This window comes from Cuculus canorus, chromosome Z (genome assembly GCF_017976375.1).
Source record: "Cuculus canorus isolate bCucCan1 chromosome Z, bCucCan1.pri, whole genome shotgun sequence".
NCBI lineage: Eukaryota > Metazoa > Chordata > Aves > Cuculiformes > Cuculidae > Cuculus > Cuculus canorus.
In genome coordinates this window covers 29,013,510-29,040,295 of record NC_071441.1, presented here as the reverse complement: position 1 = coordinate 29,040,295, position 26,786 = coordinate 29,013,510, and the positions used below count along the sequence as shown (strand labels likewise).

The window sequence follows — 26,786 nt, the reverse complement described above, 5'->3', positions numbered from 1 at the left end:
GATGCTCCAGTCCCCTAATCATCTTTGTGGTCTTCCACTAGACTCTCTCCAGCAGTTTCTTGCCTTTCTTGAGCTGGGGAGCCCCAAACAGGACACAGTACTCCAGATGGGGCCTCACTATGGCAGAGTGGTTGGGGAGAATAACCGCCCTCGTTTTGCTAGCAGATCGTTCAAGCACAAGACCAGTGCCCATCTCCCAATCTAGCATAATCTATAACAGCCAAATCCAACTACCTGCTTCACAAATACAGTCACGTTGTGTCACCAGCCAGCTTACAAGTTGGCCAAACCTACCATTTGGATGAATTAAAGCCTCTTATAAGAGTGGGAATTTGCAGGCATCAATTGATAGCACAGCACACTGTATATAGAAACTTATAGAAAAGAGCAGTCTTTGTGACTGGGATTCTGTAACTTTCATAGCAGTTCCCTATTATCATGAAGGTGTAGAGCCCATTTGAAAAAACGGGTTTTGTGTAGTGAAAAAGCATTTTTCCTTTCCTCCTATGTTTGAAATTAATTTTTAAGTAAAGACATTCTACCAACTGATTGGCACAAAATTAGAGATCACAGCCTCAGGGTGATGTTTACGTTAGTTACATTATTACAATTCAGAAGTGGATAGAAGTACAAGGCAGGGAAAAACTTTCGTGGTTCTTTCTGAATATGCAGAATAGACTACAATATATGTTTTTATCACTCCTTCATTCTCCTGGGCAAGATTCCTATGTCTGTTTACATAAGCTTTACCAAACAGGTCTAAGAACTTAACTCAAAATTCTTTGAAAAATGAGAAGGATGAACCATCCTTTAAGAATCTGCAGGTACAGTGGTAGAGCCTTCAGACAAACTTTAATCGATTCTCTCTAAAATATTTGAATAATAAAATCCAGAATTTAACTACAGAGGCCAGATACATCCATTTACATTTCTTCACTTTAGTTAGTAACAGGGAACCCAAAGCAACAGGACACTTCCTGAAGCCACTTCAAATGTATTTTAAGCCTTTTATATCAAGGGAATACTAAGAACTACAGAGGATCCGATAAAGACTTGGAAACATGCTTTAACAGAAGCTTTCTCCTCTTTTTGGATGGGCTTTTTGAAAGCCTTTCCCGAGGACAAATACCTGAATTCAGTTGGGCAGTGCTGGATCATGTTTTTCTTTCCCCACTGAGAAAAGACTAAACAGTAAAGACATACTTATGCTCCTTCTATAGAGCCCTAGAAATCTTGTGGGGAGAAGGTAGCGTATTTCATTGGGAAGATAATTTTGGAAAGAGAACTCAGTAGAAAGAGTAAGACTTAAGTAAAGTGACAACCTACCCAGCATCTTTAAGGAAGTCTAAAAATGCATGAAACTTTTGGAAGGAGTTCTCAATGCTGCCTAGAACACTTTCATCTTCCAAAATCATGTTGGTTACTGACTGTGCACGAAGAATCTCAGACAGGGAGATATTTAGATTCCTTAATCTTGCGTTTTCAGTTTCCAGCTATGAGGTGGGGAGGGGAAGGAGAAAAAGGTAAAAGTGATTTCCATCATTGTCAGTTAAAAAAATCCTAAATACTCAACCCCACCTTTACCTATACAGCAGTATCTCAAAGATAAATACCCAGGTAACTGATATAGAGCTTCCTGTACCATAAATATTCAGGGCACAGTTGTGAGCTCTGTGCAGGTTTCTTCATCCATGGCTGCAATTCTACGCTGCCATAGTGAAATCGCTGCAGGCACTCAAAACTGCTGGCTCAGCACTGTCTTCAGTATGCGCAGAATGTTGCAGGGCAAGTGCAAGCAAAACATTAGCTTATATATCATGTTATTTTGCATGTATTGTATGACACATTAATTGTTTTACTTGTAAAAAACCCTAATGAAGGCCAATGCTCTATTTATATTCACCCCTCTCTATCAGAGAGCACACATACTACCATCTCTCTCCTTTGCACTGTGCAAAAAGTTTAAGATGATCTGATTTTTCTCCACATTGAACATTAGTGAAATTAATGACAAACTGAAAGCTGAATGATAACCGTGGGATATACAGGGGGTTGTGTTTGACAGAAACATCAATTCAGACACACCTTTAAGATTACAGGTATGCAATCACTGCTACCACAGGCTTTCCTTCTTTCATCTTTTGTGAGAGAAGGACAAAAAATTATAGATCTGGGTAGTGCACTGTAGCTGTTAAACTAGCATCAGAAAGAACATTTTAGAGATCTACTGCTACTTAGTTTATCCCTTCTCCTCAGACAAGTTGCTAAGTGCAAGGAGTCTAGCATGACAGAGGAAGATTTCTTGCCCTGGTATTTAGCCTAGAAAGCATTTAAGTATTCAAACAACAAAAATCTGCAGCAAAGTCCACTGGCGCACTTCACAGGAGGATGGGGATGGCTGCACCAGAGGACTACAATGAACCTTGTAGGGTGCAGAGTCCTCTGTGAGCATCTGCTCCCTGTACTGTGGGCACCACTCGCTGCTCAAGTTCCAAAGGGTACCAACACTTTCATTCCTCTCCAGATCACATCTAGGAAACAAGTCAATTAGTTTACACTATCTTACACTCAACTCTATTACATGAAATTCTGCTTACGATGCAAAGGGCTCCTTTCAGGTCAGCAACAATATACGGAGGGGAAATAGACCTTACAATTTAACTGTGAATGGTTGGTTGTTAGGTCCTGTTATAATTCAAAACTGTTTCTCAATAGCTGACAGCTATGGCCAACATGCTATGCACAAAACCATCCAACATTTTTATTGCCTGCAGAAACAAAACTTAGAAATCAAATGGAAAGAATCAGCAAAATTAAACAACATTTGCAACAGGCAGCTTTTTCAGTGCAAGTCATAATGAAGAAGGTGGGAAAATTCAAAGAACTACCCATCTGCTGCAAACTGCAAACAGATTTAATCATTTTCTCAAGAAAAACAAACATCAGGATGCCCTAGATCTTAAGTAATATGTAAATTCACCAAATGAATGAAACACATTGAAACGGTAGCTTGACCTGGAGTTCAAGGCTATGGAATAGTATCAGGAGAACAAACACACATTACTAAATGCAGATTTCATCACTGCACTTGGGCTAATAGATGATTCATATGACTTTGAACTGAAACTCTGGAAGCTACCACTTTAGAGGTCATCGCTAATTACTCCTAACTAAGCAAGTGCACAGTTTATTTGGTGCCTCCTTTAAAAGTAAAGATGATTAACAGTTAATTATCATTACCTCCATTACCCGTTCCTCAGCCTTTACTCTGGCTCTTTGTTCTTCCTTAAATTTTTCAATACATTCTTCCAGCTCCAGCTATCACAACATAGATAATTATCATGAAATTTATCTCAAAATGTCACATCAACAAGAAATATTATACAAAAACTCAACAGGTCCAATTAACAACTACCACACAGCATTCCAAGCAATAACATACCTTCTACAAGAACAGATCACAGGTGTACCAGTACCTAACTCTAGCATGTAAAAAATTAACACAGGAAAGTGGAAATAAGTGTGATTCACTTAACAAATCTGCTATACAGCAATATGTAACATGAGATTATAGAAAAAGTCTCTTGGGCCTATGACATTAGCATCATGTACATTCTTCTCTATTTCTCCCTCTTCAACTTATCAAACCTCATTTTGAACTAAACACAGCTAACCTTTTATACACATCTTACCAACCAGTTCTACAGAGTAGCAAAGATCCAAAAGGTACTGAAAATCTTTGTTTACTATCAAAAGCTTCTTCAAGAGCATAGTACTGCACTTCATACAAGCAATCAACTGAGAAAATTGATGTGGAACAGAATGCATAGTAAAACTAATCTTTCTACAAATGCAAAATGGTCTTCACAGGTCTTGTAGGATGCAAGGGACTTCTGCATCTGATTCTGAGACACGGGTTCTAAAATATTCTAGATATAGCCCTTTCAGTGACAACCACTCAGGGTGAAGATGCTGGGTCTGTTACTACTATCCAGTGAGGCCCACTCCTAAGATCCCTAAACTAGCATCAACCAAGCTAACCTTCGTACTAGAAAGCTAGTCATATCTTTATCACCTGAACACACAATAAAGACTGTCAGATGCCAGGAGACACCTGAAAACCACACTTCAAAGACAGCATTTGGAAAGAGATCCAACAGCATCTAACTCCCATGGTGTAACAAAATCACTTCCATGCATGGGGTGTGTGTGGAAAATCTCTAAGGAGAACCCTCACAAACACAACAATTGTAGTCTACCTTAGAAGGCATGGAAAACCTTAGAAGGCATGGAGTTAGAAATCTTTTTATAGATACAGAAGCACAGCAAAGAAAAAAGACACAATAACATTCTATATTCACAACTTGACATTTAAGCTGGAATCCTGTAACATAGCTTTGAAGAGCAGTCACAAGTACTATATAGACTTCAGAATTCTTACGGTTCTATTTATAGTGTGTGTGCACATATGTATATAGGTATTTTAAAGTTTCTAGGGTGTAGGTTTTTTTGGCAAGCAACTCTACTTTAAAAATCTTAGTTATGTGTTATATTTGTTGTGGATGTATTTTAGACAATTCTAAAGATGACAGGGCTGACCTTTTTCTTAAAGTTGCTAGTTTGTATTTTCAAAGGGCAGACTTAGAAAATAGTTAAAATATCAAGATATTAAAGAGAAATTCGGAAGTTTTGTAGTTTTGTTTAAACAATTTATCACACTGTAGATGTACACAATATTTGATGGTTATGGACTGACTTCACAAAAAAAATGACAAGAACTACAGCTTCATTTCCTCATAAGCAGTATAAGAAGCCCACATTTAAAGGCCGCTACCTTGCATTTGGTACTATTAAATTACAAGTGTATGTATGCTTTATTCTTGTATTTGCTTTTGAGAAATTAACTAGCTTACAAAATCTTCTAGTATTTCTGCAGAAAAAAATGATTAAAATGTACATCCAAGCGACAAGACTGAGCCTTCTAGTAGTGTTGTCCAGAAAGATAGCACTGACAGCCTTCAAGATGAAGTTGAATAGAAAATCTGTCTGTAGTCCTTAATTACTATATGCAATATCATAGAATCATCAAATAGTTTTGGTTGGAAGGGACCCTAAAGATCATCCAGTTCCAACTCCTTTGTGATGGGCAGGGACACATCACACTAGATCAGGCTGCTCAAGGCCCCATCCAATCAGGTCTTGAACGCCTCCAGAGATGGGGCAGCCACAACTTCCCTGGGCAAGCTCTGCCAGTGTCTCACCACTCTAACAGTAAAGAAATACTTCCTTATGTCTCGTCTAAATCTGCCCCTCTCCAGTTTATACACACTGCCCCTAGTCCTATCACTACAAGCCTTTGTAAACAGTCCCTCCTCAGCTTTCTTGTAGATCCCCTTCAAGTATTGGAAGGTTGCTATAAGAGCTCCTCACAGTATTAATGTGTAGAGCTACCCTGTTTATTACATTAAGGATGAACTTCACCATTTATATCCTTAGTTAAAATTTCAAAATCTGGGAGTTTCCTAAACTACATTCTTTGTCAGGTAATTATGACCTTTCTGACTCCCTCTAGTGGACAGAAAGAATATTTATCAGTTCTTATTTTTCATTTAAGCAGAATTAAGCTTTTTGTTAGCCAAGGGAATTTTTTTTTTAAAAATGAAACCACAACCAACATTATCAAGTAGTACACCTTTGAGCAAAAAGGTGCAGAGAAATTCTTAATTCTTAACCTGCATACTTTAGTTAAAGTCTTCTCACTCAGTGACATCAAGAGATGTTTGGAGAGCTTTTCTGGCACAGTGACAACTGAAGGAGTTCCCAGCTCTTACTGTTTATTCCCACTCTGCTATCCCATCATTGTTCTAGCACAGCTAGTTCCAACACTTTACTGAAAGGCTGTGCCAAGATTTGCTACAGCCAAATATCCTGGATTACTTTTCAGTTAGATCAGTTCCTCAAGTCAGCTCCTTACTCAAGCAGTTCCCTACTCAGCAGGAAGAGCTGTGTAACCACTGTACCTAAGCCCAATTAACAGAGATAAAAAGTGTCTTCCACTTCCCCCCTCACAATATCAGCCATAGACTTACTGTGCTCTGGTTCTGGAACTTACCCAATTACATCAGCCAATATGAGTCATTAAGATGGCTGAAAACTAACTTGGAAAAATACTGCATAATCACAGAGTAGTTGGGGTTTGAAGGCACCTCTGGAGGTCATCTGATTCAAGCCCCTGCTCAAGCAGGGCCACCTACAATAAGCCACGCAGAACTGTGTCTAGACGTTTTTTAACTATCTCTAAGGAAGGAGACTCCACAACCTCCTGGGGCAACCTGTGGCAGTGCTTCAGTCACCCTCACGGTGAAAAGGTGTCTCCTGATGTTCAGAGGGAACCTCCTGTTTTTCAGTTTGTGCCCACTGCCTCTTGTCCTGTCACGAGGCACCAATGAAAAGAGATGGGCTCTGTCCTCTTTGCACTCTCCCTTCAGGTATTTATATACACTAATAAGATCACTCCCTGAACCTTCTCTCCTTCAGGCTGAATAGTCCCAGCTCTCTCAGACTTTCCTCACAGGAGAGATGCTCCAGTCACTTAACCACTCTTGTGGCTCTTTGTTGGACCCCCTGCCAGTATTCCCATGTCTCTTGAACTGAGGAGCCCAGAACCAGACACTGTACTCCAGGTGTTGACCGATCAGCACTGAACATAGCTTGTCAACTCCCTAAGCCTACTGGTTAAACTCCTCCTAATGTAGCCCAGGATGTCATCCACCTTCTTTGCCACAAAGGCACACCATTAGCTTGTCCACCAAGACCCCCAAGGCCTTTACTGCAACACTGCTTATGAGATGGTCTGCCCTCAGCAAATACTGGTGCATGGGATTGTTCTTCCCCAGATGCAGGACTTTGCACTCATCCTTGTTGAACTACATAGGTTTGCTCCATATTGCCTTACAATCAGATAAACATGAAAACAGACACAGTAAAGAAAAAGACTGAAGCAAAAAGTGGAAAAGTACTAGTGAGAGTAAGGGAAATAGACCTTATAATTCAATGGTGACAAGTTGTCCCTTCTGTTCTGACAAAATGTGAAAGTGTAACAAGAAGGATGGGTAAGGCACAGAAACAGTTCCAGGCCGTAATGTCAGATACGTTACTATGGCCTAAAAAAGGATTTTTGCTTTAAAATTAAAAAAAAACCAAAACAAAAACAAACCAAAAAACAAACAAACAAAAAAAAAACCCAACCCAAACCAGGGATATCAGGACCTTTACAAACACAGGAAATTTAGAACCACTTTTGGGGTCGGGTCCTAAAATCTGTATTTTTACCTCCCAGGAAAATAAAATTAATCACAAATTACTCCCTTCTTACAGTCACCCTATACATAATACTACAGGTAACACTAACCATACAGGTCAATACGACAATCTTTCCTCAAAGCACAGAACACTGTCTGCTCCTGTGGTGTGTCCTGAAAGTAATATTCCTCCCTCTCCAGACTGCAAGGATAAAGATACTGAGTGTTTCCTGAAAGCACCATACTTCCTGCACAGAAGTTTTTGGCACAATACACACATGACATAGAATTCCATGACTCCAGATGCAATGCTCTTGATGAGAGCATTGAAGCCATTGTACAGCACCATGTCAACACACTGCACATAAACAGTAATACGAAATCACCCACATAAAATTGCATAGCAACTTTCTTCTAAGTCCCAGCAACATATCAAAACCTTGGAAACCTTCCTGAACAAAAGTTATAGAGAGAAGAAGTATAGCCATAAACAAAAAGTATATACCAGCTCAAAAAAAGGCAGGTAGTCTTTTATACAGTATTTGTACAGTCCTCTTGCCCTTCAACAGTAACCCTAAGCCACCTTAACTCTCCCATTACATCGAGAGCTGAAACAAGTTAAGTTTTGACTTAATTTTGCTTACACAAAGACACATATGTGTCTTAACATTTATACACATGAACAGTTCATTCACCCTGTGCAGTGCTCTCATGACCACCACAAAAATCAGACTGACTAGAGGTATTATTTCTAGTAATACTCACTTGGACACAGTGCAAATTGTCCAAACAAAATTCAAATTGCAACACTTCAGAAACAACTCAGCTATTCTGCCTGAGGGCGCAATGCTACATTACCTCAGCACTGTTACTGAGCCACCAAAACACACCCTTTGTCTTTCATTCCTTTTATAAGAACATTACTTGTCAAGACATTTGCAAGTCTCACCTCTGCCAGCTATTTGGAACTATCAAAGTAGGAGAGGTAATAATAAAAAGCAAATTAAAAGAGTTTGTTACCAAGGTCAATTATAAAATGGAGCTTTAACACACTATCAGTTATTTTTAAAATTATTTTCATACAACAATCATTACAATATTTAAATTATATATATGAAATATTTGGAATGAAATACTACAGGCAATAACACTGATCATAAGATTTGTGAACCATGATTCAAGACAAGAACAGAAAAATTATGTATATTGCAGCTGTGTGTATTAAGTGAATTTCTTCCTTACTACGGTCCTGATTCAACGGTACACTTACAATGTACACATCTTTAGAAGTATTCAGAGACTGGAAATCCTGTGAATATTTGACACACACCTTTTGAAACTGAAGTCTGTGTCACATAATGGAGGATAAATATAAGTTATTCAGAAATCCTGCTCCATAACTGGTTATTAGCCTAGTTTTCCGAATAAAATATGATTTAATTGATTTGCCTTTATGAAGTTTAATGAACACAACAAGCTTCTTACCTGTAATTGTTTATTCCTTGTTACATTAATCTTATCTGATGATTTTGCCAAATCAGGATGATGGATAACATCATCTAAATCTTCTGTGTCTCCAGTTTCAGATGTAGAAGCACCTTCTACTGTCACTTTCACAGGACTATCTGTCTAATTACATCAGAGAAGAAAAACATACTCACTTACCGCATTACACTGTGCAATAAAATCAAAGATTAAATAGTACCAAAAGCTTAAATAAAATGTGTTTCCCAGAGCCCATTACAACGCATTTGCATTGTCAAGCTATACCATTTTGAAATAAATTTGCATAAAACTATATAAAAATGGCACACGTGCTTATACTGGGTATACGTGGGAAGGATTTAGCAGCAGGGCCTAACATATAAGAAGCAGCCAGGGCTGCCCGGTGCCAGACATGGCTGGTTCCAGCCAGCTTGAACTCGGGCCCAGCAGCCAAGACGGTGGTGTCTCAGAAGAAGCCCATTTAAAACAGGGCAAGAAACACAAGACAGGCAGGAGGGGGAAAAAAAAGAACGAGAAAGAGCAGAAGAAACACCAGGTTCAGAGGAAGAGTTCCACGTTGGAGTCGACACTCACACTCCAGCCCAGAGAAGACACCGTACCAGAGCAGAAGGACAGGCCGAAGGAACTGTGGCCAGTGGACGGCCTGCACTGTGGCAGGTTTTCCCAAAGTACTGCTGCCCATGGGAAGTCTATGCCAGAGCAGGGGATAAGTGTGCTAGCTTCAGCAACCATCAGATCCTTCTGCGAGCCAATTTAGTTCATTAGTACACACTGAAACAATTTTCCAGCTTTTCTCTGGTGAATGGGGTGGGTTCGGGGAGATGGAAATGAGATGTGGAAAAGAAGGAAGAAAGACAGCTTTTTTTTTCCCCCTGCTGGTACATTTACCACAACGGTTCACAGGTAGGTGCAAACACAAGTATGTAGTCCAAAAGCAAAAGGAGGAAAGAGAGGAAGGGGGAGCAGAACCTTTCAGAGAAAAAAATGCTGTAAATTCTCCTTATTGCCTCAGGAGGGATTGTGCCCATACTCAAACTGAGCTTGCTCCTAAACCTAAGAAACCAAAAGACAGGAATACAGAAATGCGAATAAACTAAGTTACCAAAAAAGTTTCAACCAAATGCTGTAGTAAACTACTATTTTGCACTGCTACGAAAGAGAGACTTTAAAAGTATGTTCCAGACTTAACCTTCAGACAATAAGATTCTAGAAGAATACTTTGATCTTTTTTCAGGCATTCATCTACTAAATAAACCATCACATGAGAGGAATACCTGAATCTTCACTGGTAATTCTTCAGTACTATCCACTGGCCCTCCTCTGAAGTGAAAAAAAAAAAAACAAAACAAACCACTTTTGAGGAAAGTAAGCTTATAACGTAACCACTGCTACTTCCATTTCCAAACAGAGGATTCCAGGAGTAAGTGTAAAGAAGCAGACACTGCATTGCATCCCTTTAACATTCCTTTTATGTCCTTATTTTGTTCTGTTAGTACCCCTACTTAATCATGAATTAGAGCATCATTACAGTATGTTAATTATTTCAATAGGCATCTTGCTTAGTTAATTATTATGAAGATCAACAAGAGAATATGGTGTTTAGCATTTTGAAAAACAAGTTTAATAAAAATAGTTATGATAAAAGTAATTTTTTGTTTTAAAGTTTATATAGCCTCCCTTTTAAAAATCCAGGGTCTATGGAATACACTAAACCAAAACCTGTTTCAAAAGGAAGCACGATAATAATACAGCTCACATATATAACAACTTTTTATTATTTTACCTCACAGGGCTTAGACGATCACAATAATCCTGTTGGCATTAGGGGAAACAGCAGAAAGGAGAGGTGGAAAAAATACCTAGGCATCTCATACTGGATGCTAAATTAACTATACAACAAGCTTAGAAAACTAAATTGCATCTTCAGCTATAAGTCTGATAAATCATTAGTAAGAAAAGAACTAGCAAGCAAGATGGGTTTGGTTGTGTGGGGCTTTTTTTTGCTACAGCTGGATAGTCCTATGGCCATCAAATTGGACCTTTCTATGTATTTTAAAAACTTACTGGATTAGAATTTATGTAACAGCCTCAAAATTTATAAAACCAGAAAAAACTACAGATCCAATATGAAATTCTGTAACTTTAAAATATCTGTGTTAAAAAAACAAATGCTGCTCCCCACTACACTTATGCAGGTTTTATTTTTCTTTATGCAAATTCCTTTGTATACAAATTTATACACAAATTTCCTTTTAAATACTATGAAAACCGCACCTGCATCTCTTTGCACGTTCTGCAGTTCGCCAAGGCAGGAAGCCTTTTGTGCCTGGTGGTAGTGGTTTTGGTGAGTAACTGTCTTTCACTGATGCCTGTTTTCCCCCAGGACTTACAGACTTTTTAGATGTTAATCCTGCATTGAACAGCAAGGAGAAAAGATAATTCCTCATACCTAGATATTTACATATAAATTAACAGCTTACTGTTCACAGATAACATCTTGTATGGAATAAAAGGGACTGCATGAAACCTACCTTTCAGTCTAATTTTGCTAAAAGGTTCAAAAACTCTTGCTTTGCTTCTCAGAAACGCTGAACAACTTATCTTCTTGCAAGTATAAACTGATATACTTAACTGTTAGGTTGATGTAAGTAAGACATGATGTTATTCAAAAAAAGGAAAAGGTTTTCTAGCTAAAGAGGTATATTCACATTATTAATTTCAGATATCTAACTCTTGTCTCAAGTGGGAGCTTAGACAGTCCAGGAAGACAAGGCTACCTATGTGCTTCAATTTGCCCTCTAGTGGCTTCGGTTTGAAGAATGTGGGTTTTGTAACTGGCAAAATGAGTCCCAGCTCTAGCTTCAAGCATGTAGATTGCTTCTACAGAACACCAGCAATATCTTCGCTTAATAGGAACAATAAAGAAAAGTCATGTTCACTAGTCCAGTCTTTTGCTGTTATTTAAATCGTACACTATCACTTAATGTAAATTCAGAATAAATACCTAGTGTGGATAATCAATCTGCCCCAGATTCTCTGAGTCAGAAGCAAGCCCAAAAAACTGTTCACTTAGTATTTTATACAGTTAAACTAGTGAGAACTCAGGTTATTGTTTCTCTGAAGTCAATAAAATAACTAATTTTATAATGGCAAAAAAGGATAACTGTAGTGCTGGAATTCTAGATTTTGTTCCATTCCCAACAAGTAAACAGGATATAGAATAGTTTTCACCTCCTGATTCCCTACCTCTCTTCAAAAACGCCAACCAAACAAAAAAATCCACACACAGTATCACAGGAAAAAAAAGAACCAAAACCCACCACAAACACAGAAACACACCAAAAAACCCCATAAAACCAAAAAACACCTCAACTATACTTAAGTCATGTATTTTCTTCTGCCATCACCCTGATCACAGCTTATTTGTATGAAGACTTCAATTTGACTTATGCTTACCTCTCTGCCTCCAGATAACTAGAGCAAAGATGAAAGACAGTAAAACATATTACAGTGAAAATTTTAGGAACTTATTGAAAAATATATAGTGTTTCACAGGTATCAGTACTGAACTACAAATATTTAAGATATCTACATTATTTCAAACATACTATTTATAATAGGTTTACATGAAGTTAAAAAAAAATACAACTTAGAACATTTCATACATAAGTAAAAAACGTATGCTTGTTTGCTCTGGCACAGGACAGTCTGCTACAGAAAGGTTACAACATTAGAACTAGACAACTTACTACCACCAAGCTTTCTAGAAGTGAAAGCCCAGGGGGAAGATGCACTTAGAATAAATATGTGCAATGCTGCCATATATTTAAGTCAGCATATCCAACCATTTTTCCAGCCAAATGAAATGAAAGGAAAGGAAATTAAATTAATTAGCACTAAAAAAGCAAGTTTCTTAGAGACACCACTGATGGTAGAAGACACCTCACTGAACTGAGAATAAATAGGATTTCTTTTAAGACAAGTATTCTGCAAAACACTGACATTCAGACAATGTATATTTTATAATTAAAGCTCTTAAACTTTAAAAAAGAATATTTTGTAGACAGAATTTACTACAGTCCGAGAAAAGAAAAGACAGTATTACCAATACGAATAGTAGCTTTTCCTTTTCGACCACTTCCTAGGACAATAGTTCTTTTCTTTGGTCTAGTTTTCAAAGCATCCTTAGAAGACGGAGACGTCAGCCACATATACTGGAGGTTTTTTTAAAATAAAGACAAATTGGTTTAGTGACTGGCATATAAAAAGGAGTTCATTTAAGGTGAGAAGGTTTTTTATCAGGTATACGGAGAACATTGCTAGTTTCAGAAAGCTTAATAATAACACGTAAAATTAAGGAAAAGCAAAAATCCCACAAAGCCCCAATTCAAACACAGATTCAATGACAGGCTGAGTGCTACATTATCAGAAAATGTTCCCAGACTACTATTATAATATCCCATCCAACACTTTCCTTTCTCCTGTGCAGAACAGTTCTCCTTTTATAGTAAAAACAGGAAAAAAAAAAAAAAAAAAAAAAAAAAAAAAAGGAATCAGCCCTATAAAAAGGAAACTGGTTCTTGCTTTTCATTCTCAGGAAGTTGGCTTGCTAGGAATGACTGGCTCAGGCCACAGTTCTCCAGAGTAGTAAAAGCTTCCCTAAACATGACTTTGTATTACCAATAAAGTTAGTATTTCAAAAAAATACAGTTTAATTTTCACTGCCTGTAATGAAAATTCATCCTTACACAGTTGAAGTCTCCAAACTAAAATTAAGGCATAGTGATAATCAAGGGCAATTGCTGTACTTCAAACTCCATTTCCTTACAGCAACAGTTCTATTCTTAAAGATTTCCCATTCCCCAACAGAAGTTATATTTTTCAGGCAGATATTCTTAAGTTACACTGTCACATATTTTTCAGTGTGCATCAAGCTATAGCTAGCACTGAAGCAGCTGTCGAAGAGAATGCAGTCAATTTTAACATAACGCTTATCTCAGACAGCCCTAAACTCCAGATGAGAGTACTAGGAACAATTTACCAAAGTTATTCATACCCAACACACATGTAAGAACCATTGCTGTGCTCTAAGTAACCAAACTTAGTCCAAGTTTATCATTGACAAGAAAAACGGGTTTTTTTCTTTTTTAAGCTTTGGACTCAAATAATCCTCGTGCAAATTTTGCTGGGTCTCAGGAGCTAGATTCAGCTGTAGACAAGTGAACTGTTCATTTTAAACTAAAAAAAAAAGTAAGAATAAAATTAAACTATTAACTTTAAAGAGCAAGAGTATCTCAATTTTGCTTTACTACACACCTAAAGGAGCAGTTGTACTAAGTTAGACCTAAAGTTTATCTAGCTTAGTAGCCTGCCTCTTGTCCAAGTGCCTGCTTCTGTTCTACAACATCTAAGTATGAATCACAGAATCACTTCGTTGAAAGAGACCTCTGAGATCGAGTGCAACCGCACCTGTCCACTACTAAACCATATCCCTGAGCACTTAATCTACTTGTCTTTTAAATACCTTCAGGGACAGTGACTCAACCATCTCCTTGGGCAGCTTGTTCATTCCAGTGCCCTATTACTCTTTTGGTGAGGAAATTTTTCCTGATGTCTAATCTCAATCTCCCCTGGCGCAACTTGAGGCTATTGCCTCTTGTCCTATCACTTGTTACTTGGGAGAAGAGGCCAACACCCACCTCACTACAACCTCCTTTCAGGTAGTTGTAGATAGTGACTAGGTCTCCCCTAAGCCTCCTTTTCTCTAGGCTAAACAACCTCAGTTCCCCCAGCTGCTCCTTTTAAGAATCTTTTCTCCAGTCCCTCCACCAGCTTCATTGCCCTTCTCTGGACCCGCTCCAGCACCTCAATTCTTTCCTGTAATGAGGGGCCCAAAACTGAACACATTATTCAAGGTGTGGCAGACATGAAGACAGGAAACATTAAGAGAGTTGAAAAATTACTAATTCCCAAGACCAAGCAGAGACTATGAAACTAACTTGTTTTATAGACACTTTCAGTGGATTTTTCTCTTTAGTTGTTCAGTGTCTCACAGAATCTGCACAAGCTTTCACCACCTATTACACCCAATAGTATCTATGACTACAATCCACCATACAAGCTACACAGTGCTGCTAGGGTAATACAACCTTTCTGTGTTTCAGCTGCCTATCAAATTTAAAGACATCAATTAGTAGCAGGCACCTCTTCTTTCAAACTTGAAACACAACCCAAAAGGCAAGCACCTATACACACTATTGAAAATCAAAGCAAAATAATCAGTTTCTATGCAGAATAGGATGAAAGGGCTACTGTGACTTGTACCCAGTAAGTAAGTGGTGATAGTATATTAGAGGCTATTTGTGGCAGCCAAGACATACTCTTCTGTAGTTAGGGCTTATTATTATGAGGCTATTCAAAAGCCCACCAAACTTTTCTTTGTAAAACACCTTATCATATTCTCTGCATAAGCAAAACCATAGAGTTAATACAAGAGGTGCCATGATGAGATGGCACAGGTGTAGCTCTGCCACTTCTTAGATATAAACAAATTTGACACTTTGCTGAGTTTTAATGACAGCCTTTGGCAGGATAAAAATCTGAAATGAGGAGTAGATGAAACTGGAAGAAGTAGTAGGGATGATGATTCATGCAACTACATTTATCTGTGGGTCAAACATAGTATTTACTAGGTCACTTGCTTCAAGAATGACAGTTGAAAAACAATCCCTACTACATCAAATAATTTCAAAGACAGATATCCATGCTTTTCTCCACTACAAAAAATGGACCAGTAAATCCTTTTAAAACCTCAAAGGTTTGGAGGCAGTACATAGATGACAAAAGAAAGCAAAGTACATGCTAAATGACTGTATTCCGTTGACAAGCTTGAGCTACAAGTAATAAACATTGCTTCTTCCAATCTGTGAACTCAGTCAATAATGGATGCTCCATAAAAAAAATCATGGAAGATCTGGAAAAAAATACACTGAAATTTTTTAATTATGCTAAAACTTGTTAAAAATAGAAAGAACCAATGTTAGTTACATCCATAATTTAGAGTACGTCCCTAGCACTCTCGCAAATACACTCTTAAATTGTTTTTACTTATAAGCTGTTGTTTTGGTTTTTTTAAATCATACAGCTGAATTTTGACTAGTGACAGAATAAGGAAACAGTTCTTGCAACAGAGTATAATGACCAACTGTTTGTCATCATTAATTTGTCCTCATAATTTACTCCCCAATTTTGAATTTCCTAAAAAAAGCCAAGAACCCCACCCCCCCAAAAACAACACATTACCAACACCCACACATAACACAACAAAACCCCACAGGGCTTACTTTCACTGTAGAGCACATCAAGACACTACCTCAAAGAAACTTAACTGAGGCTTTTTTTAACTGGGCTCAAAAAACAACTCTAAATCCTAGATCAGGGTAGTGAATGTTTCATTATTAAAAGAATACTAACCTCAACATCAAATGTTAGGATTCATCTTGCTAAACAGGTGGATTATCCCTTTTTTGAGTGTCTGCACTGTTCCCATGATAAAAAAAAAGTGCTATTTACAACAGTCTACACATAGAGTTTATGAAATAATGTATCTAGGCTGTTTTTATTCATGGAAGAATTTATTTAACAAACTAATGCCGGTCCTTTTTCATTCCTGTTGTTAACTAAGTACAGTGAATTACTACTATAATCAATAAGACACAGGAGACTGCACTACCCGGATATATATAAAACAAATGTCTCAAACTGAGAGATCTCAGCCTATGGGAGCTGCTTCTTTTCACAGTTCAACTTTCTAATCATCTTGAGCATTCACAAGTCTATGGGGCCAGATGAGATCCACATGAGGGTATTGAAGGAGCTGGCAGACGTGTTTGCCAAACCCCTTTATATCATCTACCAGCAGTCCTGGCCGACTGCAGAAGTTCCACTTGACTGGAGGCTGACTGATGTTCCACCCATTTACAAGAAGGGTCATAGGGAGGATCTGGGAAACTACAGGCCTGTCAGTCTGATCTCAGTGCTGGGGAAGGTCACGGAACAGGTGAGTGCTATCACACATCACATGCAAGATAACCAGGTGATCAGGCCCAGTCAACACGGATTCATGAAAGGCAGGTCCTGCCAAACTAACCTGATCACCTTCTATGACAAGGTGACCTGACTACTGGATGAGGGAAACGCTGGGATGTAGTCTTCTTGGACTTCTGTAAAGCCTTTGGCACAGTTTCTCACAGCATTCTGCTTAGGAAACTGGCTGCCACTGGCCTGGACATGTGCACGTTCTCCTGGATGGAAAACTGGTTGGATGGCCGGGACCAAAGAGTGGTGGTAAATGGGAGTTCCCCAGGGCTGAGTACTGGGTCCAGTCCTGTTCAACATCTTTGTCAATGACCTGGAAGAAGGCATTGAGTGCACCCTTAGCAAGTTTGCAGACAACACTAAGCTGGAAGGATGTATCGATCTACTGGAGACTGGAGGGTAGGGAGGCTCTGCAAAAGGATCTGAACAGGCTGGATCAATGGGCTGAGACCAATGGCATGAGGTTCAATAAGGCCAGCTGCTGAGTCCTGCACTTGGGGCATAACAACCCCAAGTGCAGTGCTACAGACTAGGGGAAGAGTGGCTAGAAAGCTGCCTGGAGAAGGACGTGGGGGTGTTGATTGACAGCCGACTGAACATCAACCAGTAGTGTGCCCAGGTGGCCAAGAAGGCCAATGCCTTCTTGGCTTATATCAGAAATGGAGTGGCCAGCAGGTCCAGGGAGGTTATTCTGCCCCCGTACTCGGCACTGGTGAGACCGCACCTTGAGTACTGTGTTCAGTTCTGGGCCCCTTGCTACAAGAAGGATGTTGAAGCTCTGGAGCATGTCCAGAGAAGAGCAACAAAGCTGGTGAGGGGCTGGAGAACAAGTCTTAAAAGGAGCAGCTGAGGGAACTGGGGTTGTTTAGCCTGGAGAAGAGGAGGCTGAGGGGAGACCTTATTGCTCTCTACAACTACCTGAAAGAAGGTTGTAGAGAGGTGGGTGCTGGCCTCTTCTCCCAAGTGACAGGGGATAGGACAAGGGGGAATGGCCTCAAGCTGCGCCAGAGGACGTTCAGCCTGGATATTAGGAAGAAAACTTCCACAAAAGGGGTCATCAGCACTGGCAGGGGCTGCGCAGGGAGGTGGTTGGGTCACCACCCCTGGAGACATTTTAAATGTCGGGTAGATGAGATGCTCAGGGACATAGTTTAGTCAGGAATGGTTGGACTTAATGATCTATGAAGTCTTCTCCAATCTAGTGATTCTATGACCTTGGGGAGATGCTATTTTCCTGTGATCCCTGCAACATTTTGCAAGAATTGACTGGGTCTACAAAGGAGAAATGGTATTCCTTTATAACCAACCTCAATTTCTCTCAAAGAGTTTTCAAGAAACTGAAGTGGGGAACTGTATTAATCCTCAAGCAATTCTACACACATGCTTCCCAGTTTATTAGACAGTCCCTACAGATCCACAGCTCCAACTTCTAAGCCTGTTCAAAATCAAAAGAGCAATCAGTAAGTACCAGAACAAGAAACAGGATTGTCACAGCTTTGTAAAAGCATGAACAAGAGTACACTGATTTGTTTGCTGTCTCTTTTGGGAGTTGAATCTGATTTCTGAGTTGTAAATAAAAGACTCAGTATTTAAATTGTGTATATAATCATAAGTGGTCCAGATAGTTTATGCGCACTTCTGTAAACTCTATCTATTAGATAACGATGGCAAGGGGTACTGTAAATATATTCTGATTTCTTAGATGTATAGTATCAGAAAGGACAGTCTCGAGTAACTTAAAGAAAACTTAACATTGTACATTATTGGCAAGTAAATAAGTTCCAATATAAATTAAGTTTAAAATTTTAAATTGCAATTTCCTTTGCTTTTTAATGAAATGTTATTATTGCCTTGATAACAAGAAACTCATGTGTAGTAGAAAGCCTTCCAGTAGTTCAGCAGCAATATTTACTTGATTTTCTATGATAATGCCCAAGTATATAAGCACACATTTCCATTTTTCTTTTCATTAAATGGATATCCTGATTTTATGATTTATTTCATCTTAAATTAAACAAGAAATCATACAAAATGCCCAATACAATAACAGGTTGCTGCTCCTGTGTTTAGTTTTTCCCCTTCACAGTGTTTGTTTTCTAAACTGTCGAAGAGTCAGACTTCTGTTTATAACCAGAAGAGCTGTTTCAGATTTATTCTGAGCAAAGCTGTCCTTTAAAAAAAAATAAAATAAAAATACAACAGCAGCTACAAAGAGAACTCCAAATTCACTCCAAAATGGCTAAGACATACCTCTGAATTAGCACTAGTTCCGTTCATAAGAACTCTTTCAATAACGTTTTTCATCATAACGTGATCTAGAATAAATTAAAATAGCTAATTAAGAACTTCCTGCATAAAACAAGTATTTATGCAAACAGAGAGTTGAATAGGCTTTACCTACCCTGCTCCCTTCCCCTATTTTAAAAATATTTAGCTAAATACTGTTGTGGGTTTTTTTCCTTAAAAGCAGTTCATTTTTCCCCCCCGGTTACTGAAAAAAAAAAAAATCACAAAGAGGACAAATGTAGATACACATACATACCGACTAATGGGTTTTTTCTTATGTCAAGTACCACTAATGTTGTATTAGTTTGAAGAGCATCTAATAATGATCTTGCTCCTTCATTGGATATTCCACACTGCTGCAAATCAAGTGCTAAAATGTTTAAGGAGGTAAAAAAAAATATTCAGTGGCACATTCGGCAGTCAGTAACTAACACAGTTAATCCACACTTGCTGAAAACATCCATTTTGTAGACCATGAAGCATGAGAAAAAGAGGACATTATGATAACAGCCACGTGTAAAGACAAGAACACCACTTTCAAAGAAGAAAACTAGAAATTTGTATCAGTATTACTGATGAACATTAAGAAACAACTCAAACAACTGCAGAGGAAGGAATATAAAAATCACAGTTAAAATCACTGTTATTGACAGAACCTAGTAGACATACTATTTCCAGACACCAATTAATTTAACTGCCCAAGGTAACATACACAAAAACACATGACTCCAGTAAAAGAAATCCAAATTAATGCTTCTAGAAATTCGTTGTTTGCACATATCAGTTAGTTACGCGGTCACCATGAAACAGTACTATCATAGCTTTGGCATTTATTTCATGTTGTGCAGGCACAGTATCACAAAACGGCTGAGATTGGAAAGGACTTCTGGAGGTCAGCTTGCTGAATGTCCCTGCCCAAGCAGGCTCTCTTAAAGCCCATGGCCATGTCCAGACAGCACTTAAAGACCTCCAGGGATGAAGACTCAACAACAGCTTTAGGAAATCTCTGCCACTGTTCATCACCCTCACAGTTAAGAAAACGTTTCCTGAGGTTCAGAAGAAATCTTCAGTGTTTCAATCTGTGCCCATTTCCTCTTGTCATGTTACCAGGCACCATGGGAAAGAGCCTGGCTCCATCTTCTGTACAGTCTTCTTCTGCTTGAGGAGACCCACCCTGAGCCTTCGCCGGGATAAACAGCCCCAGTTCCCTCAGCCTCTCCAGTCCCTTCATCCTGCAGCACCTCCAGGTCTCCTGTACAGAAGAGTCCAGGTGTGGCCTCGCCAGTGCCAAGCAGAGGGGAAGGATTACCTCCCTTTCTCCACCTGTTTGCAAGTCTCTGCCTACTTGTTGATGCATCCCATCAGCACCTGTGGACTTCTTGACATTCTGTTTGCTTAAGTATTGTCTAATCTGAACCACTTCCATCAATATGGATGTTATCTGTACACTTGGCTCAAGCAATAAAACAATTTCAGCAGGTATTTGATTCCATGTACAGAATGCTATGACTTACACCACCACCATCAGTCATTCTGTACAGATATACTATAGAACAAATTACTTCTCCAAAATACTAGTGGACAATACTAGACTACACAATAGTATTCAGACAGTTACACAATTCGAAAGAGGAAGAGATATTTTTTTTGAAAAAAACTATTACACTTTTCTAGCTAAACAGTGAGTTACCCTTCTGACCACATTTGCTATAACTGATGATTTTAAGTTTTCTGCCTCCCACTGCCATTGTCTTAAGAGTCAATATTTCACAATACCTTTTAGCCAAAGGTCCTCTCCTAGACAGTCTGCAAAGGCACTCGCTCCTCCATCTCCAACAAGCATGTTGCAGTTGAAAGTAATCCGTCTCAAGCCAGTCATATAGTCAAGGTCAGGTCTCCTGTAACGCAGGCTTTCAGCCCAAGCTTCACCATGTCTTTTCATTGCCTGATGCTTTGCAAACAAAGACGCTGTTAGGCAATTGCAAAGGCAAAGCCATTATTGATGACAAGATCACAAGTTATTTTTGTTTGAAATTGACGTTTAATAGCTTGAGTGCTGATATAAGAAGCAGTTATACCAGTTCTAAGTTCAAGAAACACAAGTAATTTTTAAACATTACAGTTCAGTCATGTTTGTTCTGATCATCCAATATGCAATTAAATGTCTACAAAACATCTTATTATGTTCTTTCGGCAGATAAGACACTTTCAATGCATCTAGAATAGGGAATAGACACTAGGAAATAATGTGCTTTCATGCAAACTAATGTTAACATTAGACTATTGTACTAGTCGCAAGCTTACTGATCAGTTAATTAGTAGCTTCTAAATGGTAAACTCAAGTATTTTTAACCAATGCTTAAGAATACTTAAGACATTCTTTCAAAATCTGTGACAGTGAAAGAAGCCCTCCCCTAAAGGTTTCAGACATTTATACCCCAATCCCCATTTATAGAAATAATATTAGTCCAAATTGTTATTTGTTTAACTGATATTTACTAAGAAATACCACATTTAAATTCCACACCACTAAACAAAGCTACTTTTGGCACACAAAGTCACAAAATTTAGAAGGACTGCTCACATACTTAACTGCAGTACTCACATATGCTGCTCACAAAGTGCTTTGATTGATTTAAAGCTTGAAAGTAGCAGAAAAAAATATATTTAAGTTCTTGTTAAGATTTGTTTCTAAGAAAGCTGATTAAATTACCTTCAATACATTTGCTATATGTTCTGCCCCTCGCCATGTGAGGTTGCATCCTGTGAAGTTTACGTATCTGATAGTAGCTGAATTCTTTATACTCTGACAGATTGCTGAAAACAAAAGCAGGCATGTTATCTACACACATCACAGCCAGACTATGAGAACACACTGTTTCACTGCCACATTAAGAAGCTGAATCAGCTTTAACAGGCAAAAGCCTTGACAAAGAACTTGTTATTGAAATACAAAGCATGTTTTAGATAAAGTTCTATAAGACCATGTATATCTAACTCAAAAGTTCAGCAAACACTATCTGAACAAGCCGGAACATATTTTATTTCAATTTGTTGTTTTAAATAAAATATAAACATCATTATGAAGTAGTATGGCTATTTACTAGCACCAAGTGAGAAATCCAAGTCTCTATATGTAGTTAAGTCATGTACAATAAAGTGATGATTATTTTAATTATTTTAATCACTATATACAAATTTTAAACACGAATGGAAATGCTGAAAAAAATAACTATCTAACAGACTGAAAAAGAGAAAAGCATATTTACACACTTTCAATTCTGAACTTACTTTCTAATCCTCCATCTCCAATCGGACAGTGGGCTAAAGAGACACTCTGTAGAGATGATGCTGTGGCCAAGCCCTTCGGAATAAAAAAAAGTTTGTTAAGTGGCTTGAAAAGAAAAAAAACCACAAAATTAAAGATCAAGTCATCAAAACTATTCAGAACTCTCTATACTCCCTGCACAAAACTCTAGAAGGTTCAGAGAAAGGTCAAAACAAGCCAACCTTTCATCTCTTTAGCACAAGAGGAGCCAATGCCTATGGGCAACAAGCGGCAACCTCCTTTACCAGAACCCACTCACAAATGAACTGCAGTCTTCCAATAACACATGTTGAAGACCTGGTTTTACGTCCTTGCTGTTTCAAAACCTTCCTTCCGTCATGTACATGTACAGTAGTTTCAGTCACAAGTACAAGTTACACAGCCCAATCACATGGCAGAGATATTGCTAAGACCCTAACAATAAAATTCTTCACGCATCAGGGCAAGAGAGGGTTTTGACAGGTTCAGCAAGACTAGGTTATATTAGATCTCTCAGCAGAGTCACAGTACAAAGATATCTTAGTAGAGAACATTCTCATCGGTGACAAATATTTATAAAATGAAGTTCCTACTTCTCTACATTCTAAGCATATTTTCCATTTATTTGTATACTAATATACTCTCACCTTTGTTAAAAGCATTAGATCTCTCTCCCTCAGAAGCAAACCCTGCAGTTCTAATTTTTTTAGTACATCTGATATACTAAGACAGCACTTGAGAGCTTTGCACAGTTGGCCAGTCAAGTCTTTTGATCGAATTGCTGGAATTCTTCTTCTAAAGTAAGTTTTGTATCTTTCAACACCTAGTAAGCAATAAAAATTACACATCAGTAAAATCCAGTCCCTATCAACTTAAAAGCCATCATAATCACTCCTTGGTTTTTTGCTGCTTTTTGAAAACAGAAATATGTGATTCCTCAGGTAATACCATTCCTTCCCCCAGTGTATGCTATCACACAAAACTTTTCTGCAACAACTTCTGACATGCATACATCAACATACTTATATTTTACAGCCGTGACTACAAACCTGATTCTCCAAGACTCTGTTGATGAAAACTTCTTATTCCAATAGAAATCAGAGTCTTATTAGGCCTGATAGCATTCAGAATTGGCACCCAATCAGCAGCTTTGATGCGATCTACAATTATATCAAGAGCACCCTGAGTCACGTTAGCCTTCACAGCTTTCAGTGGGACAGAGCCTTCAAGAGCACAAAGATGTTCATAATGCGAGTAGAAATCCAGCATGCACTGTCTTCTTATTTTTACAGATTCAATCATTTCTTTTATGCGATGTCACTCTAAAATGAGGGGGGGGAAAAAATTCCAATGTAGAATTGATTTTGCAATACAGTCTCAATTCAACATGCATACCCAAAACACAAATAACGTTCATGTGTATTGTATAGCATTTAAACATCTTTGATGTGGCAGCTAAAACATCGATGCCTTGTGATGCTCACCACGTGTGCAAGTACAGCTGGATGAATAAGGGTGTGAAAGCCAATCAACACACCTGTATTTGTATCCTCCAACACAAATAAGTATACCTAAAAGACAAAAGGCCCAACGTTCAAGCATTAACTGCTGTAAAGTTCTTGTTTTCCTTGTAAAATTTAATTTTGTAGTATCAGGGTTTGCAAGCTCCTTAAAGCCTTCAGCACTCCCGGATGCAACACCAAGGGATACAATTGACTATTCCATACAGAACTAGTTGTGAGTTTCTCTTCTACTTCAATGTAAAGTCTAAATACTCATACTGAATGAAATATGCATGTTTTCCTAAATATTTTTGCTATCTCATACTTTATATACTTATCCTAGTAAATTTAGGAAAGCACTTCTCAGGTATATGTTTTTGTTACACGTTAGTATCCATGCAGCAAAACAATACTAACTCCCAACTATAATCTCTAAATATTGCTATGGTACAACTATTAAGAGTAAATAATTCCATGGTCTCAATAGGAATATTCACCAGTATATTTAGAGGATCCATTTATTTATCTATTTATTTATTTACTGCTCAAGATAACATGAAGTATCTCATATGGGTATCAAACATTGTTCACATTGCAAACAGTCCTTCACATTGTCACAGACTAGAAAGCTTCAGGTGATCTTCTGAGACACTCTGTATGTCAACATGGGATAAGAATTACTGGATATGCGCAAATATGTGAGGATAAACATTTTTAAGAATTTAGAAAAAAATAATCACATTATTCATATTTGGATTACTGAAACTGTAGTAGGAATTGGAATAGAAACTCTAAATGGTTCTTCTATGCCCTTTTATTTCATTTATTTTAGCTCTGATTTACCAGCATTAGATAACAAACATACTGTGGCCACAGGAACAGAAACTACTAAATTAAAATCCAACATGATTGATGGCCATTTTCTGAAGCTGAAAAGTGCCACTGACATCAGGGGACGTATCAATGCACAACACATTACCCTTTTCTCTCCAGAACTTAAGCAATATTCTTTCACAGTGGTTTTCACTACATCACCAGAATACCACGCCTCCAAATAAAGTAAAAAAAGCAGCTTCTAGCCCTAGCACTTAAACTTAACACACTTGCAACAAGAAAGGAAAAGGGCCAAACTAATCAGACCCATAAAAACTTCCAGTTGAGAAACAGCTATGTAAAGTAGAACTGTTCCACATGGAAGTTCATCTGGTACAACCTCAGAATACCCAGACTGGCTGTGTGAACTTACACAGGGGATGATAACTTACTATCTCATTCAACACAGACGGAAGGAGACATCAAATGATATTACCTGGTGACTAAACTATAAAAGTATAAAAAGAAACAAAGCACATAGCAAAACTGAGAAATCTAGTTCCATGCTAGGAGTTTTTAGAAAGCTGTAAGTTTATAGTGATTAAAAAAAAACCACCTGCTGGGCAAATTTACAGGGCAGCAAAAGAACTCAGATCACAGAACAGCATCCTCACCAGAACAGCTAGACACATGCAGAAACCTTTGCTGTGCACCGCTTGTACACTTAATAAATATCAAGCACAGCTTGGTGCTATGCTGAGTCTAAACACAATTTCATTTAATCTGCTGGCCCACTGTATTTAACTGTATAACACAAGCAAATAAACAATTCTCGTTATAATGGCGGTAGAACTAGGTTTTTACATTTCACCCACTTGGTATTGCCACCAACTCAGGGACCTACTTAAGCACTCTACTTCCTCAACAACGCGCACCACTGAACCGGCACCAGCTGGGCATTGTGCTGCTTGCCATCAGCCACCAGAGAACCACAGAATGACCTGAGTTAGAAGGGACCCATAAGTATCACGAAGTGCAACTCCTGTCCCTACACAGGACACTCCCGAACTTTACAACATGGGTCTGAGTGCATTGTCCAAATACTTCCTGAATATTGTTAGGCTTGGTGCCAAAACTGCTTCCCTGCGGAGCCTATTCCAGTGCTCCACCCTCCCTCTGGGTGAAGAACCTTTTCCTAATATCCAACCCAGACATCCCCTGGCACATCTTCCTGCCATTCCCTCAGGCCCTACCGCCGCCCACCAGCGACATCAGTGCCTGCTGCTCCCCTTGTGAGGAAGCAGCAAAATGCTATAAGGAGCTCCCTAAGTCTCCTCCAGGCTAACCAGACCAACTGACTCCACCAGGCCACAGAGAAGCCTCCCGGGGGGAGGGAACGGTGACACAGACACACACAGTCTCTCAGTCACACGCACAGACACACAGTCGCACAGACACACAGTCGCACAGACACTCTCTCTCCCCCCACCGCCCGGTCCCACCTATCCCGAATTGCTCTCCCTCAGCCCCCTACTCGCCCTCCCGGCCCTGCGGTGACTCCGCTCCCCTCACCGGCCGCTACCACGGCTCCGCGCCCCCGCCCCCCGGCCTCCTCCTGCCTTCCCACATTCAAAATGGCCGCGCCAACAGCAGGGCAGCCCCGTCCTACCCCAGCCGTCGCGCGCCGGAGGCGCGGCGTTGGGCAGGGGAGCAGGCGCCGCGCGGGAGGGGCGGGGCATCCCGCTGCCGGGCGCCCCGCGCGCCCAGGAGATGCCGCTGCTGTGGCGGCGGGCGGGAAAACGCTGGGTTCTAAAACACGCGAGGAGAGGTGCTCCGGTGGGGGGCGGCGGGAAAAGGTGCCGTTTGAGGCAAAACACCGCAGGTGTCCATGCGCTGACCCCAGAATCATTTGTGGATAGGGACATCAGCTGCTTAAGAGAGGGGTGGCTGCGAGCTGATGAGCGAGTTGGTTAC

General features: G+C 39.1%; 1 protein-coding gene across 9 annotated transcripts in view; it reads right to left on the bottom strand.

The window, feature by feature from the left end:
• CEP78 (centrosomal protein 78) overlaps nucleotides 1-26,572 on the bottom strand; it is a 29,791-nt gene extending 3,219 nt beyond the window's left edge. The window contains exons 1-16 of one of the 9 annotated variants that reach the window (XM_054054544.1): nucleotides 26,385-26,445; nucleotides 23,982-24,068; nucleotides 23,547-23,819; nucleotides 23,145-23,320; nucleotides 22,482-22,554; nucleotides 21,904-22,007; nucleotides 20,967-21,141; nucleotides 19,447-19,560; nucleotides 19,155-19,219; nucleotides 12,913-13,021; nucleotides 12,264-12,281; nucleotides 11,082-11,217; nucleotides 10,082-10,127; nucleotides 8,787-8,930; nucleotides 3,241-3,318; nucleotides 1,327-1,493 (exon numbers count right to left, since the gene is read on the bottom strand). In XM_054054544.1, the coding sequence (XP_053910519.1) occupies nucleotides 1,327-1,493; nucleotides 3,241-3,318; nucleotides 8,787-8,930; nucleotides 10,082-10,127; nucleotides 11,082-11,217; nucleotides 12,264-12,281; nucleotides 12,913-13,021; nucleotides 19,155-19,219; nucleotides 19,447-19,560; nucleotides 20,967-21,141; nucleotides 21,904-22,007; nucleotides 22,482-22,554; nucleotides 23,145-23,320; nucleotides 23,547-23,799 (1,658 nt within the window). In that variant the 5' untranslated portion in view covers nucleotides 23,800-23,819; nucleotides 23,982-24,068; nucleotides 26,385-26,445. The other 8 variants (XM_054054545.1, XM_054054547.1, XM_054054546.1 and 5 more) reach the window with 8 other exon arrangements.
• Between the last annotated feature and the right edge of the window lie 214 nt (nucleotides 26,573-26,786).